General features: G+C 37.1%; 1 protein-coding gene across 1 annotated transcript in view; it reads right to left on the reverse strand.

The window, feature by feature from the left end:
- The window catches only part of LOC129216856 (myotubularin-related protein 6-like), a 43,857-nt gene that overhangs the window by 13,779 nt on the left and 8,000 nt on the right, over nt 1-22,078 (reverse strand). Inside the window, exons 2-9 of the mRNA XM_054851068.1 lie at nt 16,933-17,049; nt 9,709-9,871; nt 8,863-9,020; nt 7,970-8,095; nt 7,762-7,896; nt 5,833-5,965; nt 1,386-1,495; nt 454-576 (exon numbers count right to left, since the gene is read on the reverse strand). Coding sequence (XP_054707043.1) covers nt 454-576; nt 1,386-1,495; nt 5,833-5,965; nt 7,762-7,896; nt 7,970-8,095; nt 8,863-9,020; nt 9,709-9,871; nt 16,933-17,049 — 1,065 coding nt within the window. The remainder of the gene's footprint in view (nt 1-453; nt 577-1,385; nt 1,496-5,832; nt 5,966-7,761; nt 7,897-7,969; nt 8,096-8,862; nt 9,021-9,708; nt 9,872-16,932; nt 17,050-22,078) is intronic.

Below are 22,078 nucleotides of genomic sequence, written 5' to 3' on the forward strand. Positions count from 1 at the left end.
TCATCCTTAATGTAATGAAGTCGTTAATATTTAGTCTATTCGATCGGCGACGTCACAATCGTCAACTTAACGTTATTGTAAATAAAACTCGACTAAACTTACGGTGCGTCGTATTACTTCTGCTCGTCAAACACCTATCAGAAATGATCCACTCCCGAGAATCGGTCGTTTTATAGAGCGGGTGATCCCGAGCGTCAAAATATACGCATTCCAAATCGCTTAATGTTTTCTAGAATCAAAGACGCTGCACTTCGTCTCGAAACTGAATCAAAAACTTCATTTACTATCTCTAAAAATATTTGAACGTTTAACAACCTACATTTTTCTGACACTTTTTCTCTCCTTAAATATCAAAATGTTATTCTGTCAAAGAACCTCAATCTTGCTATTCTCATCACGGCCGAAAGAGGGGAACCGAACGCGTCACGCGTCGCACGAGTACGGAGATCCTACCTGGAATCCGGTGATGGTCCTGTAGTAGGGGTCCTGCAGCAGGGCCGCCAGGGAGCAGGTCTGGGCGGTCCGGTCCCAGCCGTCGGAACAGTGCACCAGGACGGACGTCCCGTTCTCCAGGGCCTGCAACGGGATCACAGTTCAGGGGCCGAAAATATACGAGGGGGAGCGCGTCGTTCGATCGTTTCGGTGAACCATAGACTAATAATAAGAGTAGACCGAGCTATGGCAACCCTTTTGCTGCTCATAAACCAAACCATGTGACTGGTGGATATCCTAGCAACGGCGGGCGTGGATCGTAGCAGACGATCAACAATAAATAAAATAAATTGAATTGATGGAACACGGAAGAATGATCTTTTATGGAGTCGAATGTGTTACTCTAAGATGTAAATGTTTTGTTAATATAGTGAGTTTTTCGTTTAGATAGTACAGTGCATTTTCTTTATTCAATTTCAATAACTCTCTAAGCAATTAAATATGCAAGTGCCCGAAAAGAATCGGCAAACGGTAAGATTTTTACCCTCAATTTCAATTTAAGATACCGATGAGTACATTTATGCGTCAACGAAAAATGTTTATGCCATTACGTTCACGCCGACGCTGACGTGGCAGTTCCGAATGAAATAAAAGTGACTGAAAACTGTGATCAAAAACTAATGACTAATGTCAAAATAATGCATCACTAAAAGAAAAACAGTTCAATCTCTGCACCTGGAAAAAAAAATTATAATGAAAACACATTACGTCTTGAAATACACGTCGAGTGCCAAACCGTAGATAATCCTGCCATCTAGCAACCAAAGTGTTCGCCGAGCCTCCCACCAGTCACATGATGTATCCACGAACCCATTTTTCATCAGCAAGTCTGGGAAAGCTCGGTCTACTCTTATTATTAGTCTACGGTTCGTTCGTTTCGGAGGTGAACTCACCTCCGCAATGAAGGCGGACGCCTCCAGCACCGTCTTGACGTGCCTCAGCCAGCCGCTGCTCTCCAGGCCGCTCAGGAACGCCCCCATGGTGGGCACCTTCAGCTCACACACTGAGGAAGGAAGGGACACTCACTTTAGGGTGCCGGCCAACTTAAACTGGTTTTAACTTTTTTAAACCAGTTTAAGGTGGTTTGAGAAGTTCTTCGGCATGGCGTCGCCTCGGAGCAACAGTTGGATATCATAGTGTTGTTACCGGGATTAGATGTCTTACTGTTGCTCTGAGGCGACGATATAAGCTAAAATTGTGCGTTAAGCTTGAAAATTCTTCCATTGAAAATAAAATTCGTATTTCATCTATGACATCTTTAAAGAAATAAGTACAGCAGCTATTTTTGTTATGTAAAATAATAAAAAAGAAACTACATGTTTGGTTTTTAGGACGTTGCACTCCCTTCCTTTTAATAATGCAGTTATTGAGGGGGACATAATGGTGGATCATACATTTGTCAGGGATGAGAGTCGTCAGAGAGCAAAAAGGAGGAAATCCAAAAAAATTTCGTAAAAGGGATGATATCCAAAAAAAAAAATTTCGTGAAAGGGATGATATCCAAAACCGCATCAAAATAGAACCTGAAAGCCATGATATTCAAAAATTCAGTCAACTTTTTATATTTTTTAGAGAAAAATATTTTTTGCATCAAAAACATTTGAGTTTATAGTGTTAAACGAGTGAGAACATAAATTTTAAAATTAGATCTGTTTGTAAAGTAAAAATTTACAACAGAGAGAAAAATCTAAAATTTCTTTATGTCGTAGAACATACTTTTCATAGTAAGAATTGAAAATAAATAAATATATATGTATATCAACGATTGCTTATCTTTTTCCTTGCATTTGAACCCAAAATTTGTTTTTTGAAAACTTCCTAATACAATTTTGCAATAAAAAGAACAATTTGCAGCTGCCTCATTTAATCATGAAATTTCAACGCTTTTAACAGAGTGTAAAGCCTAAACCATTTGAGATTCACCATAAATATTTTTTACCCTTTCTTAAATACACAAAAAAAGTAACCATGCCAAGTTACAAAAAAATATTCGAGACTGTGGGTGCTGAGCCACATTTTTGATTGAGTTTTGCATTTTTTCTAAAATAAATTAAAGAAATAAAAATATTATTAAAATGAGGAATAAAATAAGCAGATATAAGGTAGTACATAGGAAAAAACCACCCAATTTTAAAAATAATGTTGTTTGACGTGGTGGGCATGATTCCAAAACGTATGTTTTTGGCAGATATCGAGGAGGATAAAGTTTCAAAGGGAAAAAATAGAACAAATAAGAAATCGGGAACCGAAAATTTCAAAAAATCGTATTTTTTTTTCCGATTTTTGAGAAAAACAAGGCCTGAAAGAGACAAAAAAAAGGAGGAAAAGGAGGAAAGGTTTTAAAAACCAACAGAAAAAGCCGGAATTCCGGCAAAAGCCGGAAAAATCTAATCCCTGATCCCCTCATCCCCTTCCTTTTTTTTCTTAAAAATTAATTTATTTTTAGTTCCAGCAGAAAAGCGAAAATGCTTTGCTTTATTTTCGCAGTAGAGATAGCGTTTTCGCATTTTGCGAAAAATGCAACAACCGTAGCAGAAACCCTGCGCTGAATGTATGTATGCTTTTCACGACAATTGTTGGTAAAAACGTTTTTTTAACTGTCGAACAGTTTCACATTATTCTTTCTTCAAAAATTTTGAAATCTACATCAAAAAACATATTTCTAATTCTTATTGTACGGGGGTTCATTCGTACCATGTTGTATCAAAATTGTGTGGTTCGAAGCTCTGAAGTAACGTGAATTGAGGCAACATGATACCTGAAACTCATTTCCAATAAAACACGCAAAACACTATTTACTTTCATGGGGGAAAAAACACCAGAAAAGAAAACAAACTATCAACTTCATTTACAAATAACAAAACCGCCAAAAAGAAAAGCAGAGATTTTCTAAAGCAATAGAGTGCAGCTGAGCAAAGACAGAAAATAATATATACACATATAAAATGAAATAAGTAAAATTATTCTATTACTACATTATTATTATTTTTTTTTTTTCAAGTTCAGCTAAATGCTATATAGTATATTTTTTACCAGTTAATTGAAACAAAAATGAAATTAAATTTTTTCAAAAATTGAGTTATTTTAAAACTGTAGTATTCAATTCATCTTTTACACTGTGCTAAAATTATTGTAAATTTTGTTGTTTTTTCTTTTTTTTTTGAAATGCCTCCCATGCAAGGGACACCTCTACTCCGCTAAAAGGGAAGATGTATCTGGCTGAATACTAACTATTCGATCCAACATTTTTTTTTTCAAACTTAGCTAAATGTTATTTAGTATATTTAGTACCAGTGAGTTAAAACAAAAATGAAATTCAACTTTTTTAAAAATCGAGAAAAATGAAAACTGTAGTATTATATTGTGTTAAAATAATCGCAATTTTTTTTTTTTTTAGGCTGCCTCCATGCGACAGACTTCCCTAGGAATCTGAAAGGGAAGATGCATCTGGCTGAATGCATCACTAACTAAACATTTAAATTTTCAGGTGCGGCGGATAAAGACTTTTTTTCTTTCAAAAAAAAAAAAAAAAATCAAGTTTTTTAAAAACCTTGGAAATACTGCCAATAGATGGCACCACATAGTCCTGCTGCCGGCAGTTAGCACAACATAACAATTAATGTAGGAAAAGTACTTCAGTCACGTCAAAAAACGTCAGTGTTTCAATATTTTCTTCTAACATAAAACAACGTTTTTCGATGTGTTTGCAATTTTTCATTTTTCTTCTAATATCTATATAAATATCAATGTTACTACATTAACGCTTTTTATGATGATTAATTGATTTCAAACATCGAAATAAGCAGTAAAAACGACTTTATAAATCAAGTGGGCGAAAAAATATACTTCGATGTGTTTCAAGAACCTTATTCGTTATCGTTCGATATCCGAACGTCGACCTACGTCATTTCTGCGTCGAACAATATTTTTGTGCCTCGTGGGTCAATCTCCCTTGTTCTGGATAACCAACGTACGTCTCCTTCCAAGGTAAGAGAATTATATTTGGAGTTTAAAATATTTCTTTCATTTGCATTTCTCATTCCAGCTTTCTTTACTACTAATTGTACTTTTAAGTCGTTTAATGTTGGGTACGGAGCTTATACCGGGTGTGGCGCTTATTCCAAAAATACGGTACTCAACAAAAAGAAATCAAGGACTATTCTACAGCAGTCCATTTCAAGAAGAACAAATTTCTATTTCAAACATGATTTGGGGGGGAGGGAGGTTCAGGGTTCGTACTCAATTTCAGAAATTAAATGAAGGAGTTTTGGAGGAGTTTTGAAGGCGTAAAATGAGATTTTGAAGGAGTAATTTTGAGCTATCCTTATAAATTTTGTCACTTTTTTTTCTCAACAGATTTGAAGCCCCTTCGTCACACTTTACCTTTCTCCTTCCCTTGTCACATGTCTTATTTTTCATAAACATATTTTTATGATAACTGTGTGATGTCACTTTTTGGCATCCTCTCTTTCCCTTGTCACAATTTCATGAGACCGTCTCCCCTCAAGGCATGACATCCCTTGTGGATGACCCTTTTTACAATGTCAAAACTCCAATTTACTAAACTATTGCTTTTTTAACAAAATCACTTAATATAGTACATCTACTAATGCATTTTTGAATACTTAAGTACTGAACAACCTGACTTTTGCTACCGAGGGTGTGGCAGAGTTAAAAGCAATAATCATGATATTTGGCAAAATAGCCAAGCACCATTTAAGCATGGTTTAATTCGCTTATGAAATGTGTTAGTCATCTAATAATATTTTCACATTCAACTTTTATGACTTCTATAACCAATTTGTAAATCACATCTTTATGAAAAAAATATATCAAATTACTACATCAAAATCGCTCTTATACCTTCGCCCCTGCGACAAAGTTAAGTTGTCGATCGAAGTATTTTAAATTACTCTCACAAATGACGATTATGAAGTCTTGATCCAAAAAAGAAGGAGTTAAAACCGAAATGAAGCAGTTTGAAGGGCCCTTCAAAAAAATTTCCTACATGAAGGAGTATTGGAGGAGTTTTGAAGGAGCGTACGAACCCTGGAGGTTATATAAGTGTAAAAGGGTGTGAAAAGTACCCCCAATGAGTCTTTGCATTATGTACAGGTGAGGAAAAAGTCACATCCATACACTATTTCTATAAATCAGTTGTATGTTCTACTTAAGCGGCGTCTTTTAAGTGGAGCAATCTATTTCCGATCTCGAACTTTGGATTTTTGTGAAAGCGTCCGAGGTGTTTTCGCGAACTCCCGGATGAATTTTTCTGGCGAAGGTTCAGATCGGACGAGCACGACACAGAAACAGAGAGAGGGGAGATGTATTTTTACCGACCGTCCACCATCTTCTGCAGGCTGCTCCTCATGACGTGGATGTTCTCGATCCCGAAGAACTGGAACTTGATGTTGCGGTAGAAGTCCTCGTTCTCGTAGCCCTTGCCCGCCGCCCTGTTGGCCATGGCGTTGATCTGGGAAAGGAGAGAGAGTCCGACGTCATTACGGCGTCATTTGCTCGGAGAACCACAAAACATTGCGAAATCTACGCACATTCGAACCCAAGTAAATAGCGAACACGAGTTACGTCCTCGCCATCATCATTTATATAGAAGTTTGGTAAGACCCCATTTGGAGTATGCTGTTCAGTTTTGGTCTCCTTATCTTGAGAAAGACATGAATGTATTGGAAAGGGTTCGAAGGCGAGCTACGAGGCTAATAAGTGGACTTTCTCACTCAGACTACGATTCCAGGCTCAGAAGGCTAAAAATGTACCGTCTTGGGCAAAGAAGAGACCGAGGGGACATGATTCAGTTGTTCAAATTTATCAAAATGAAAGATGTTACGGGGCTGAAGTTTAGCACCGAAAACAGGACGAGGGGTCATTGTTTTAAGCTATTCAAATCTGAGGCTAACATGGATGTTAGGAAAAATTAATTATTTTAGCAGGGTAGTGGAACCTCGGAACAGCTTACCAGGAGAGGTGGTAATGAGCAAGGGAGTAGATAGTTTTAATCTTCACTGGGGATTGTCAATGGACTAGGACCAGTCTAGCTGGGCCCAGAGCCTGTTGCTGGTCATCACTTTTGTATTTGTATTTAAAGTACAACACACATGGGACCCAAATACGATGAAAAATGCTGAAATTGCATGGCTGTGTGAACTAACATAACACTGTTAGTAAACTTTACTACGACTGAAAGCTTTCCCGTGTATTTCTGTATCTACATAACAGATTAGTTTAATTGGATGCATGAAATGAACTGGATCATGTTAAATTGAATTTCAATGCCCCTTCGTTTTTTCTGCATACAGTATTTTGCTCTCTCAAAAAGTACTGAATTCAGTAAAAATACTGAAAAATCACATGTCTGTAAGCTTTCTTTTTTAAAAGCTAACAAAACGCGATATGGATAAACGAGGCTCCACCGTACTCGTCGGACGTGAAAGTCATTTTTGGAAAAACAGCCAAACGCCATGCAGTGAAAATGGCCACACTGAGAACGAGCCCTTAGCATTACCTACATAAATGAGGATGTTACCAAAAGCATTAAAAAATACTTTAAAACACACAATAAAACGAATCCATGAGACAATTTATAAACTACTAGTTATTTAATAACAAAAAGAAAAAAAAGAAAGAAATGACTAAAATAAATATTAAACAGAGAACAATAAAGAGAGATTGTGCCAAACTAGCTCACGACTTTCCAAAGAAACGAAATCGGAGCGGGATGCAAAAGGATTGAGTTCTGGAACAGTGCGAGCCACTTTTGGTCACACACGTTCTCGATGCACGCACATCGACAAGACAATTTTTTTTTTTCACTTATGTCTGTCGTGCGAAGCGCAAAAGTTGTATCTGCAGCTGAGTTCAAAATGAGAAATTTGTCTTTTAAATTTGTGTGGCTCCACACATTTGATTTAGTTTGAAATTTGTAAAAAAAAATCCCATTGGCATATGACCATAAAACATAGTATTTAGGTGAAATATTTGACAAAGATTCACCTGGTGACTGTAACTCAATTTTGACAAAAAGTGCAGATACAACTTTTGTGCTTAGAATGCCACATGTGTATTTGAAATAATGAACATTTATTTCAATGACTACAACACATTTTTTAAAGTGCCTCTCGCCATTTTTGGACACGATTTTTCGACATATTCGTCATCAATCTCGAAGACAGCCAAAAATTTTTTAAAAGAAACAGTTCACAGAAATCCTCTGGTGCCCGACTCGCACTTCCTCCATGCAGAGTGAGGACTCACCTTGGGCCTGGTGTCCACGACGTACATGTACTCCCCGTTGGGGCTGGACTTGAGGATGCAGTCCAGCAGCCGCTCGTCCTCCGGGCAGCGGGCGCTGAAGCCGGACAGCGGCTGGGAGCAGCGGCAGATGGCGGCCTGCAAACGGAGACACACGTCAGGAGGAGGACGGGGAAGAGAGGGGATAGGAGAAACGGAGGGGAGGGCTCACCATGTTCTTGTGGAGGTAGGAGAGCACGGGCAGGCGGCCCCGGCTCCGGAAGCGGCTGCTGCCCACCAGGATGGCCGTGGACGAGGAGGCCGGGACGTACAGGAGGCGGGGGTACGTGTCGCAAATCTGGAAGAACGAGGAAAAGAAACTTTTCTTATAGACTAATAATAAAAATAGACCGAGCTATGGCAACCCTTTTGCTGCTCATAAACCAAACCATGTGACTGGTGGATATCCCAGCAACAGCGGGCGTTGATCATAGCAGACGATCAACAATAAATAAAATAAATTGAATTGATGGAACACAGAAGAATGATCTTTTATGGAGTCCGATTTGAAAATTTGTTATTCTAAGTTGTAAATATTTTGTCAATATAGTGAGTTTTCCGTTAAGATAGTATTGTGCATTTTCTATATTCAATTTCAATAACTCTCTAAGCAATTAAAGATGCAAGCGCCCGAAAACAATCGGCAAACGGTAAGGTTTTTTACCTACAATTTCAATTTAAGATACCGATGAATACATTTTTGCGTTGCGTTTACGCCATCACGTTCATGCCGACACCGACGTAGCAGTTCCGAATGAAGTAAAAGTGACTGAATACTGTGATCGAAAACTAATTACTGTCAAAATAATGCATAACTAAAAGAAAACACATTACGTCTTAAAATACGTGTCGAGTGCCAAACAATAGATAATCCTGCTATCTAGCAACCGTACTGCCAAAGTGTTCGCCAAGCCTCCCACCAGTCACAGGATGTATCCATGAACCCATTTTTTCATCAACAAGTCTGGGAAAGCTCGGTCTACTCTTATTATTAGTCTATGGTTTTGACAAAATATTTCAACGACACATAAAAACGAACGAAACGGCCATTGAAAACGGCCTCACTTCGTAGTCCCTGTTGATGGTGGTGAGGTGCCACTTGTCGTTGGGCACCCCCATGCGGGCGAACTCTGCCTGCAGGTCGAACTTGTTCCAGCCCGAGCGCTTGGGCTGGTCCTCGTTGGAGGCCGTGTAGTGGAAGCAGTACAGGTCCTGCACGCTGGCTGGAAGAGAGGGAAAAGTCCCGTCACACAGAGATGGAACTCACACGACAGGTGTGCCAATATTTAAATTCCTCACTTGCCAAATCGACTAACTCCATGAAACAAAACCTCGAGAAAAGGGATGAAGAAGATGGCGTTATCCATAGGAGTATTTTCTGCCATCGCAGGATCAGAAACGTACGGAACCATAACTTTAATATAAATTCATGTGCTAAGCATTGATGAAGAACTATAAAGCAGAAATGAGGATTTTTTTAAAAATGGAATTAATCGGTTTGGCAACAGAGGCATCCATTTGTCCTCATCTTTTAAGGCTGCAGGGCCATTTCACAGCATTTCGTCCAAATGCAACACGACACTTTTTTCGCCATAACTATTTAATTCAACGTTTGATCAGTAATTCGTTTTATTTTGAGTTTGTGTGCTGGTAGGGCTTACTCAAAACAAAACGATGTGCAAATCAAAGTCAATGAAATAGTTATGGCAAAAAAAGTGTCGTGTTTCGGACCCTACATCTGGACGAAATACTGTGCAATGATCCTGAAGCAAAGTTAAAGGGAGTCCCAATTTTTCTCTCAATAAGTTCTTAACAAAGTGTCAAGCAAACATTTTTATTTATAAATAATTTTTGATTTGAAAATACCGGGATTTCGGGGCATCCCACGAACAGAGAGAAAGGCAGACTCACTGGGCTGGGAGAGCTTGAGCAGGGACATGTAGATGTCGTGGCTGTCCCTCTCCTTGGGGATGACGAAGGTCACAGAGAGGAAGTTCTTGCACCGGATCTGCAGGGGGGAGCCCTGGGCGGAGATGGCCAGCTTCACCACGCTCGCAATGTGGGTGTGCAGGATCTGGGGGGAGAGAGGGAGGGGTCAACGCGGCGTTTTGCCCGCAAGTCGTCCGCAAGACCGAAGCGTCTCCGCGGGACGACCCGACGGCAAGAGAAGGAAGCCTGTTTCTGTAGAGTATTCCTTCATGTTAATAAATAAATAAAATATATATTTAATCTATACATATAAAAATGAATGTTTGTCTGTATGTCATCCATGAACTCAAAAACTAGCCGGCAGATTTGGCTGAAACTTTCACCGTTTGTTATTTTTGGTACCGGAAATGTTTATAGACCATCCTATCGATAGTTCCTTTTTTATTCCACAATCCATTGGATAAATACGAATAAAATGAATTCGCGTGAAAGATCTCATTGATAAGAAGTTAGCATTTTTCTTGAGTTTGAACAAATAAATTTATTGTTTTATGGCTTTTCATGCAACGGAGGGATTTAAAACTTTTTCTATTTGATATTTTGAGCGATGGATTGATCTGCTTGAGTACAAAATTTGAGTAGAGTCACGGCTTCACTTGATACGTGTTTCGATAAGACGCGTATCGAGTGAAGCCTTGGTATAGTAAGCTAATCGGGACTTTTAGACATGTGATTTAGACACATGTCACATGAATTTTGAAAAAAAAAAAAAAAACGAATGATATGTGCCATTTTGAGTCGAGAGTCAAGAATTTGTATAGATGGTGCGTATTTTTGACATTCAATATTTACAATATTGTGCGTATTTCTGACTTTCCGAACGCATTTGCTGTGTAGTTTCTTTTTGTAGCATCGTATACCAACGGTGAATTGGCGACATCTTATAAATCATTGTCATGAAAATCAGTATAATGATGCATTTTTTTGTTGGCGTAGCAACCCGCGTCGGGTACAGCTAGTTATCCATTAAAATTAACATAAAATTAGATTTAAGTATTTCTTAATATAAAATTAATTTTTCAGTATCTTAACTGCAGCCAACATGTGATTGGTCCATTGATATTTAAATTAGCTTTTGGCTGTTGACCAATCAGGTGTTGGCGCACATGTAACTGCATTTCCAACTGTTGGTTTTCAGCAACATGTTTTGATTTTCACCATGTATTCAGTTGCCTTTTATCTTGCAAGAAGCAAGCGGTGTTCATGTTAAATAAAAAATTTTTATGGAAAGGTTTATACTCCGATTTGAAACAGATAAGTAACTTTGAATTTTTATAACAGTTTAGTTCCTGAAATTGCACGACAGATCGAAATTAAAAATGTGAAGAAGCAAAAATATTCAAGCAATAGTCAAAAACCAACCTAAACGTAAGGTAACGGCACAAGTACATGCTGTTGCCGTCTCTTAACACATTTTCCAACTTTGTGAGCCCAATTGTCTACGCAGTAAAGTTAAAGTTCATGATGTTCTTGAAAGAAAACGTTTACTTCAAAAAACACACTTATTTTAGATTATTTACACTATTTACATCTTTCAACTTCTACCAATAAAAGATGGCCAACTCTTATCATGTCACCTTCATCTTGACAATCAAAATCTTATTCCATTTCTTACACTGTTGCCACAAGTCAAAAGAAGTGTTTGTTTCCTCGCGAGGTGGAAAGGATGCTCATTACTTGGTTTCAAAGCTTATTTCTCATCACGTGCCTTTGACATCGCTCTCAGGTTTGACTCCCTTATCCTAACATTTAAATGTATTTAGACTTTTTAAAACTGTTTTTCTCCCACGCAACGACATCTCATCTAACACTTAAAATACAGCGCCAGCTCGGTTATTCCATCCGAGGACTGCAGTTTCGTGCTTTTTAGCACTCATGAGCCCGGAATAGGAATCACATGAGCTGGAGGCGAAAAGTCTCTTACGGGAGCCTAGAGAGCCAAACAAACTGGTAGCTAATGCAGAATTAGCAAACCAGAGGAGTATCATAGCAATGGTGCGGTTCAACTCAAAGATTGATGGCAAAGCTAAGGTATTTTGTAGTAAGTAAGTTGCTTTAGGGCGGTAACTGATGAGTGCTAAAAAGTACAAAACTGCAGTCCTCGGATGGAATAACTGAGCTGGCGGTGTGTTTCATGTATTTCTGCCTTAGCCCTGGCTTTAGGGCGGTAACTTACTGCAAAATATCTCATCTAACGTTTGGCTGGTTCTGGATCCTTAGAATGATTGAATTCTATTTTTATTTGCTCCATTTCGGAAAAAAGGCCGGACCCCCAGCAACAGATACCGACAATTCTTATACCCCCCCCCCAGTAACAATTCTGACAACACCCAATAACAGATAGGATGAGGAAAGGATAAAATTCCCTTTTTCTCTTCAAACTGTGCAAAAATTCTTCATTTTTAGGACGAAAGCCTTAGTAAACTTAAATGAACATGACACATCCGCAGACCCTGTGGTGACTGTTTTTAACCTTCCCCCACTGCCCTGCAAATACCTGCTTACGACTGTCTGTTATCAGTGCCGTTACCCTACTCAGAATCACATTAAAAATGGGGGCTACGTAAAACAAACAACACTACAGGTAAAAAACCAGTTTCCATTACATGAAATACACCGCCAGCTCAGTGGATTCCAGCCGAGGAGTGCAGTTTCGTGCTCATTAACACTCATCGGCCCGGCAGAGGAAAGTGACTAAGCTGGAGATGGAAAACCTCTAAGGAAGCCAAGAGTGCCAAACAAACTGGTAGCTAATGTAGAATTAGCGCAGACCAGACGAGTGACGGCTAATGGGCTGTAATTTACTGAATACAAACACATATGCCTACACACACATACACAGACCCCGCCCCCACACATTCATACACTTAACTACCCACACACTTATGCCAGCACACAAACACATGCCTACACACATACACATACCCGCCACACACAAACACACACGCCTACATACACACACTCGTGATTGCGAAAAACATAATTTGAATTCAAGATGTCAAAATTCAAATTTTTTTTTTTGTGTTATATGAAAATTTCAATCAAATTTGGACTCGATGAAAAAATTATTTATGAAATGAGTGCGACCTCCCAAAAATTTCCTTATTCAAGGAAATTCGTACACTCGGGGAAAATCATCATCACTTGATTTATTTTGATTTCTTTTAAAGAAGCAATTCCTAGTTATTTCGTAGTTTTGGGGGTCATTTTCTGATGGATATCGGTAAACGATATTCTACCGTGTTCAGAAATACGTGAAATACACCGCCAAGCTCAGTCAATTCCAGCCGAGGAGTGCAGTTTCGTGCTCATTAGCACTCGTCGGCCTGGCATAGGACTAACTGAGCTGGAGGTGGAAAACCTCTGAAGGAAGCCAAGAGTGCCAAACAAACTGGTAGCTAATATAGAATTAGCACTGACCAGACGAGTGACCGAAACAATGGTTTGGTTCAACTCTAATATTGCAGGCAAGGCAGGCATATTCAGTAAGTTACCGCCCTATAGCCAGGGGCTAAGGCAGAAATACATGAAATACACCGCCAGCTCAGTCAATTCCAGCCGAGGACTGCAGTTTCGTGCTCATTAGCACTCATCATTAATGCACGAAACTGCAGTCCTCGGCTGGAATTCACTGAGCTGGCGGTGTATTTCATATATTTCTGCCTTAGCCCTGGCTTTAGGGCAGTAACTTACTACAAAATATCTCATCTAACGTTTGGCTGCTTCTGGATCCTTAGAATGAGTAAATGCTATTTTTATTTGCTCCATTTCGAAAGAAAGGTCAGACCCCCAGCAACAGACACCGACAATTTCGACTATACCCCCCCCCCCCCAGTAACAATTCTGACAATACCTAGTAACGGATAGGATGAGAAATGGATAAAATTCCCTTTTTCTTTTCAAACTGTGCAAAAATACTTTATTTTTAAAACTAAAGCCTTATTAAATTTAAATGAACATGACACACCGGTAGACCTTGTGGTGGCTGTTTTTAACCTTCCACCACTGTAAGAAATTATATGCTCCATGCGGTTACATTGCGTAACACTTGAAAGAGATCCCAAGATTAGTAACTGGGATCTCCATAATTGCGTAATGGGGCTTTCCGCGATTGCCTACTGCGCAGATGCATGAGAGCGCTTGAATTCATATGACTATAGACAGTCGTAAAGGTATGACTGGAAAAACCTCTTGACCGAATAGCGGGATAACTTTATGGCATATCTTTTGACCGCTATTCGGGAAAAAGGGCAACTTGGCTGCCCATCATGTATATTGTGTCAGTGAGTAGAAAAATAAATTAGTTTATGTGTGTTGTGGACATGGTCTCTTCAATTCACTCCCGCTCCAAAAGTTGATTTATGGAAAATGTGAAAAAGAAGAAGTGGCGAAAATCATGTTCAACCGCTGCCCTGCAAATACATGCTTACGACTGCCTGTTAGCAGTGCCGTTACCCCAGTCAGAATCACAATAAAAGAAAATGAGGGCTAAGTTAAACAAACAACCCCACGGGTAAAAAACCAGTTTCCATTAGTCATTCATCCCAGTTGAGTATTATCCTGAAAGAGAGATCTGTCGACGATGAAAGGGTCCACTCCTGACCCCTCGAGAAAATATGGTTTCTCTCCGGCGAGCCTTTCGATTTTGACCCCTTTTCAATGCCACTTGCTCTCGAACCAGTTTTTGTGCGGTACATGAAAATTTCTACCAAATGGAGCCTCGATCGACAAAATTATCTACAGTAGGCGCCGCTTAATGTGGTCACTTTGGGACAAATATAATTTGATAACAATAACCGAAAAGAGTCCAGGAGACACAAAATAATGATTTTTTTTCCCAATTAAGCTACCTTTATTTTGGCAACCTCAAATTAAAGTCGCAATGACTCGACCGAACGCAGTTTTAAATTATAAATTACTAAATTAACACAGAATGGAAATATCTAAATTATATAAAGTTAAAGCTAAATTATGCATCTTTTAATAACATATTAATAGGTGAAGTAAAATATAACCATTTTTCCCGACATTCGTAAACCAGTTTCAACCTCAAATTAAAGTCACAATGACTCGACTGAACGCAGTTTTAAATCATAAATTACTAAATTAACACAGAATGGAAATATCTAAATTATATAAAGTTAAAGCTAAATTATGCATCTTTTAATAACATATTAATAGGTGAAGTAAAATATAACCATTTTTCCTGACATTCGTAAACCAGTTTCAACCTCAAATTAAAGTCACAATGACTCGACTGAACGCAGTTTTAAATCATAAATTAAATTAACAGAATGGAAATGCCAGAATTATAAAAAGTTGAAGCTAAATTATGCAATATTTAATCACATAGTAAGAAGTAAAATAGGACCGTTTTCCCCGACATTCGTAAACCAGTTTCGAAGCACATTCCGCTTTTCTATCTTTTGAAGCATGCTTGTTGTTTAAATTTTAATTTAACTTCACTTTGTTTTCAATCTCAACACAATTCTTTCATAGTTTACAAAGCAATGGCAACAATGGAGGTCCTACATCAATACCTGCAACATGTCCAGCGACTGATTTTTTTAGGTGCAAAAGAAAGTTTTCTTAGGAGGAGTCTGTGGTCACTGGGGGCGAACTTTCTGTAGCTTCATTCCTAGAACAAATTTTGAACTGCTATCGAAAACCGCAAAACGCTAGACAGAAAGTGAGTCTCGTCAGGGTTTGCCCATGTATTTCTGTTAATTGAGGAACGAAAACGGGGAAAAAAATTGAAAGTTTATGAAAAAGTGATAACAATAAATGAAGACGTTGATTACAATATAGGACATTATTAACATGTGTTAACATACAAGTGTTCCTAGACTTCGTGATTCGGATAACATTAAGCGAACGATAACATTAACCGTCATCACATTAAGCGGCACCTACTGAATGCGATTTAGTATTTCGATTTCGAACCGGTTCACCATGAGAAAGTTTTGTGAGTCATCGGACTACGATTGAAGATGGTTGTACGTTTTGAAATGTTTCGTCTAATGTAAAATAAGAACATATACGAATAAAATAAAAAAAAAATGTTTGCATGTGCATTCTGTCATTCAGATTACGAAGGTTTCGGCGAGATTCGGCGTCCGATATACGTTTAGAGAAGCAATTCCTGGGGGTCATTTCGAACGTTTTCGGATTATTTTCTACACAAGTCTTCTTTTTATGCAGTCTGTATACACCGAAATAAAAAAAAAATTTTTTTACATGTGTTGAAAAAACTTTTTTTATATCTACTCAAGAAGTTTCAAGAGTTTTTTTTAATGCACGTTTTAACTATGCAGCCCCTATCCAATGCACAAAAACAGGTGTGAGCCTTGTTGCTCGCTTGGCATATTTTCATGGACAGTTTTGGCAGGAAAATGATGATTTCTCTTCAAAACTTTTTTACTCCAAACCTTAACTTGCGTTTTCATACTGTTCAGCTATAATTGTACTGCCATGATCAGTAGGGTGCGTCTTATTTTTAAAGGTGTTATTTTTTCATGAGGCACCCTCTCCTTTTGTTCCTTTGGATGAAAAAAAAAATCTCATATCTGAAAAATAAAAATTGAATAATATTTAGAAGGTGCTACCACTGCTGCAAAATTTGTCAAATCTCTATCTTTTTACTTTTTTTTAAATTTATTTATTTAGTCTGGATAATAAGTAGCAATCAGTGAAAAGTTTGTATTGTCACAAAGAGAAAAATTACAATATTGCTTAATGTAAAAGACCAAAAGCGTAAACCTGTGATATAAATGGCATTACCGAACTTTCAGTTGTTTTTTTTGACATTATTACATAAAATAACAACCATGAAATGCTTATTGTTTTCTTGTATATAATAGAAATAGGTATTTGTGTTATGTTAAACCCAACCAACTTAATTTCATGTTGATTAAAAATGTAACAAGATATATTGGGGAGTTGATTTTTACACCATTTTTTTCACAATGAATGTAATTTTAATCACTGGTAGCACCCCGCAAATTATGATCAAATTCTATGAAACTTTTATCATATTTGTCACTTAAAAAAAAGGATTCACATCTTCACTTGTGGAAAATAAAATATTCATCGATAAAAACACGATCCTGGTGACGTGAATCGAGCGTCTGTAAAAGGATACCTTACCCATGCCTCCTTCTTTCTCTCGGGATCAATGAAAATCAAGTGGGTCGCAGTCAGGTGCAGGGTCCCCACGTTGGGCTTCTTGCTGTTGAAGCGATCCAGCATCTTCACTTTCTCTATCTACGAGACAAGATTGGAAAAAAAAAAAAATCTCCTGAATCAATAAAGCAGTATATAACATGGAAATACAGTATGATCAAACACACTCGAAGCATGACTTTCGGGTCTGGACAAAAGCATGAAACCGAAAAGTGGGGAGCATTGCTTACGCATGGCACGAGGTTCGATAAAAACGTCAGATTTACAGAATAAATATTCCAAACTTTACCAAACGATAAAAAGGCAAAAAAAAAAAAAAAATGTGCGCATGCATTCATACCTAAATCTAATGAGAAGAAACATTACGTGTCATTAAAACACATACCGTAATCTCACGTTATATTGTATTATTTGAAAAGAATATCTAAAAAATCTTATTTAAAAAGGAGAGTCACAGTAAGACCTTAATACAACATTTAAGGAACTGGATAAAATTAAATTCACAGAACGTCATGGTAAAATGCCGATATATCGGGCATTTTCAATGATCAGGGTATTGCAGGACATGCGTCAGAATCGTCACTTTTCCGAACCGGTAAAAAGTTATGCTCGAAGGAATAAGACTCTGTATAAGCCATTAAGCAATAAAATCAGTTTCTTAAATTGTGTTCCACTGAGCTACTAGGCAATAATGTTCCCATCAATTTTTCTGAGGGTATACTCCCAGTAATCCATTACGCACAATTTGTGTATGTGATCATAAATGAAAATTTATGAAGCTTGAGGGTGTGTCGAAAATTTTTTTGAGAGTATATGGAGTATACCCTATGGGAACACCTCTGCTCCTGGGTTCCGTTGAAATCCCTCGATGGTTCTGGAATTTTCTTTCAACTCAAATGCGTCACCGATCAACTGATAAAAATGAGATGAGATTGATTTTTGAAAAATAGAAGCACGCAATCTGAATCATCCACATAGAAAAGCAGCATGCAAAACAACGATCAGCAGCCCAAGCATGCCAATGGTGCCTCCATGCACACCCACAGTATGGGGAGAGAGGAGCACAAAAAAATGACGAGTGGAGCAATATCTAGGGCTATCTATCAAGACTTACTTTCAATTCACAAGAGCATTTTGTCCCATTTATACTACTGGATATCACCTGAAACAAAACCAGGAAGCATACAGACCACGAAAGCCGTTTGTGAATTTCATTTTTTTCATGAAAATTGCTGTTTCTAAGTAAAAGTGGGAATAATGGAGAAAATCCCAGTCTTTCTGCCTAACTCACCCTTGTGAATAAAGATTAAATTTATATTCAAATATGACAGAGACAAAATAAATAAATAAATAAATAAATAAAATAAAAAATAAATAAAAATGTTTCAAATCATTTAGTTTTTTTTTTTGCAATAACATATAGTTTGTGCTTATTTTTCACCAACTGAAGAAGACTGACAAAACCATTTTTTTTTTCACACATGTGCTTTAACAGAAATAAACTGGGATTTTTAAAAAAAATTCCCTTAAAAAAATTAATTAACGTCAGCAATTTGAAAAAAAATTCTGCAGAGCCAAAAATTTTCTGTGAACGCCGTTTGTGCGTTCATCAATATTATGCAAGACTATAATACCACTCTCAAAAATGGTAGACAGTTTTTTTTTACAAAAGTCCTTTATTTACCCTAATTTTAGTTCTCTAGCATTTTGTTGATTGTGTGGGAAGCTATGAAAGTTTTTTTTTGAAATGCTTAAGCCACCATGCTAGTCTTATAGAGGCACTCCCACTTGCATCTTACTTTTCATTTTTGCTGTTTGTGGTGCTGTTTAAATAGAATGTCAGCATCACGTCTGCAATCCTATACTGCCATGGACAGGTAAATGGCAGTTGCAATTTTTCATTTTTAAAAACTTTTGTCATCCATTGTAAGCTAGCTTTATTGTACAAGCTTGCTTATTTCGTTTCCACCGGAAAAAAGCAAGAAAAAAATATCAAATTCTAACTTTTCGCCATTCTCAGTATGCAATCCGAAACTCATTTCTGCAGATGCTGCCCTTTACTATGGCAATATATTCCTACATGAAATTCTTGTGCGTCATCCTCCCTTTCTAAGGAGTCGATCTACCGGCATAAAGAAATAAAAACAAACAATGAATGTTAAAATCCAAACTAAGTGCAAACACATTTTACCAGAGAAGAAAATATTTTTCGAAAAGAGAGGATTGGAACCCGTCTCAAAAGAAAACCCTCCAGTTGAAAATCCTTTTGGTATGCTAATGGTGACGGGTGCACGTTTAAACTCTCACGGTCACCAATCCTCCCAATTTGTATTTTAAATCAGTCTCAGGTTGCTCGAATCCTGCAAATCATAAACATAACACAGAGCTGTCTTGGGTAGGGCCAGATGAGGCACAGGCCCAAGGCTCCACAGTCTGGGGCACCAGATCTGTTGCTATTTTTAAAAAATGGAGTCGTTTCTCATTGACCTATAGCAAGATAAAAATATCAAAGCTAAACTTTAAAAACATATATATTTAATGAAAAATAATTCTTTTGGAAAAAAAAACCCTGGAAATTACTCCATGCCAAGCACATTGTGCTAAACGGATGTCATTACAGTGATTATTGAATCAACTGCTTTAATAAATCAAATTGTCAAAAACAGAACAAAACCCAGCTTTTTTGAATGAGTCGTTATATTGAATCACCCGCTTTATGGAATTAAAATAGTTTGGAAAAAACGTGATTCGCATAAAGGGCAGCCACCGTATCATTAAGAAGTTATAAGTCGACACTTTTGATATTTATTATATCAAATGAATGCAACAAGTCAAAATAAGATGGCGTACTTTTTTTTTGCATATTTAACTTAATGCAGTAATACATAGGTAGGCATCAAAATATTTAATTACTTGAAATGTGGTCGAGGGAGTTTCGGGCAGGGCTGGGTTTTTGACGTCAAAAACTCAAAAACCTGACGAAAACGTCAAAACCCTGTTGAAAACTCAAATACAGCCGTCATTGACATTTTTCATAACCATATGAGATTTCTCCCCCTCAAACATGAATTCATCATAATTTTTTTTTTATCATTTAAGTAAAATAAAAATTAAATTAAAAAATTTCATTAAAATAAAATTACTTCCTTAAAACTAATTAGTATTCTGCAAAAATAGTTACAAACATTAAAACATCCAGTTTTTAAAGTGGTTCTGTTTAAATTCTTTAATAACTAACAAATAGTTACAAGTAATTTTATCTATCTAAAAATCTTTCTATGTGATACAGTAAAATCTGTCTACAACAATACTGTTAGGACCTAAAAAAATATTGTTATAGACAGGTTATTGTTTTAGACACAGGGTTGGCTTTCTGCCGGCAGAAACTAGTTTTTGCCATGCCAGTGGCAGAAACTGGTTATAACCGGTAAAAACCGGCAGAAACTGGCAAAAACTTAAAAGTGTCTTTAATAACTTTTAACTTTTAAAGTAATTACTAAATGATATTTGTTTAAATAAACTGAGATATCGAACTTCATTTCATCATTGTAAGAAATAAAATCCTATGCTAGTGCCCTTGATTTAGTTCAAAAAGGGACCTTTTCAATTGCAGATGCTCGTAATATTTACGTGGGTTCTTAGGAAAAAGGAGTGACATACAGAACTAAAAACAGGAAATTACTGATTATAATTTGCTCGCTTTATATGCTTCATCTAAATTGCTTGTGATTGAAATTATCACATGCTTGAAGAAGAAAGTGTCAGAATTTTACCTGCCAATATTAACCTAGATTTTGTATGTACCTAATGTTTGCTTTTGTATGTACCTAATGTAATGCTTTGCAAAACAAATTGGCCCCATTTCTTGAAACTTATTTTTCCAGTAAAATTTTTACCACTCTCCTAGTTACTAAATGGTGGACCAGTTTGAAAAAATATACAACAGATGAAAGTTTCACGAATATTGCTTGTTCTTTGATGCATTGCCTGTTAGCTCTTCTGTTGCAAGAATAGAAAACTGTTTGGATTTTTGAAACCATCTTTTCTCAGAGGCAACTTCAGGGACCAAACAATGTAACATTTGCTGCAAAGTAACAATTGATATATTGTACTTTAGTTAACAAATTAATTATTTTTTCCATGTATTTTCTACTGTGTGTCAATAATTAATTTTTTGTCATTTTGTGAGTTTTTGCCAGTTTCTGCCGCAAATGTGGCAGAAACTGGTTTTTGCCATGCCGGTTTTAACTGATTTCTACCAGTGGTTTTAACCGCCTTGGCAGAAACTTGCCAACCCTGTTTAGACAGTTTGATTATTTATGTTAAAATTTTGCTGGGACCAAGGAAAATATTCGTTGTAGAAAGGTTCATTGTCATAGACGGTATTGTTATACACAGGTTTCACTGTATCCTTTTTCTTTTGAGTAAAAGCTAAACTAAATCGATAAGCAGGCGATGATTAACTATAAGCAGGGTTCATACGGGTCATGGAAATCCTGAAAAGTCATGGAAAAAAAAAAAAAAAAGCAAATTTCAGACTTGGAAAAGTCATGGAAAATTGAAATTTTCATTTAAGTCATGGAAATTTACTTAAGGTCATGGGAAAATGTCCTGGCCAAAGAGGAAAGAAAGTAACAGTAGCTAAAAGAGAATTAGAAACCTGGAGTGATTTAACAGTATTTGAACATATGAAAGCTAATTTCACTGGAAAATTGAACGATCTCAAAAACAAATTTGAATTTTGAAATCTCATTGCATCCACTTCTGTGGCAGCCGCTTGTCTTTTTTTGCAATGTGATTTTACTGCTTGGACATCACTCATTTTGAATTTACCATTATTTTTAACATTTCTAACATTTTATATTCTGTAGTAGCAAACTTGCACATTCTTGATTTTGCCACGCCCACTTAAAAAATGCGATTCAATTGCATCCAAATTCATTTCCATCACTCGTGGGAACTTTACTATTAAATTTGTCAGAGTTTCTCTTAATTTGCTGAAGGTTTTAGAAAATAAAGATCTTTAGTCAGGCGCATGGCTACCACACTTCCGTCTTTTCAAAAATTTCGGCCATCAGGTTTTTTTCCCATGTTCAAAATGATTTTTATA

This window comes from Uloborus diversus, chromosome 2 (genome assembly GCF_026930045.1).
Source record: "Uloborus diversus isolate 005 chromosome 2, Udiv.v.3.1, whole genome shotgun sequence".
NCBI classification, from domain to species: Eukaryota; Metazoa; Arthropoda; class Arachnida; order Araneae; family Uloboridae; genus Uloborus; species Uloborus diversus.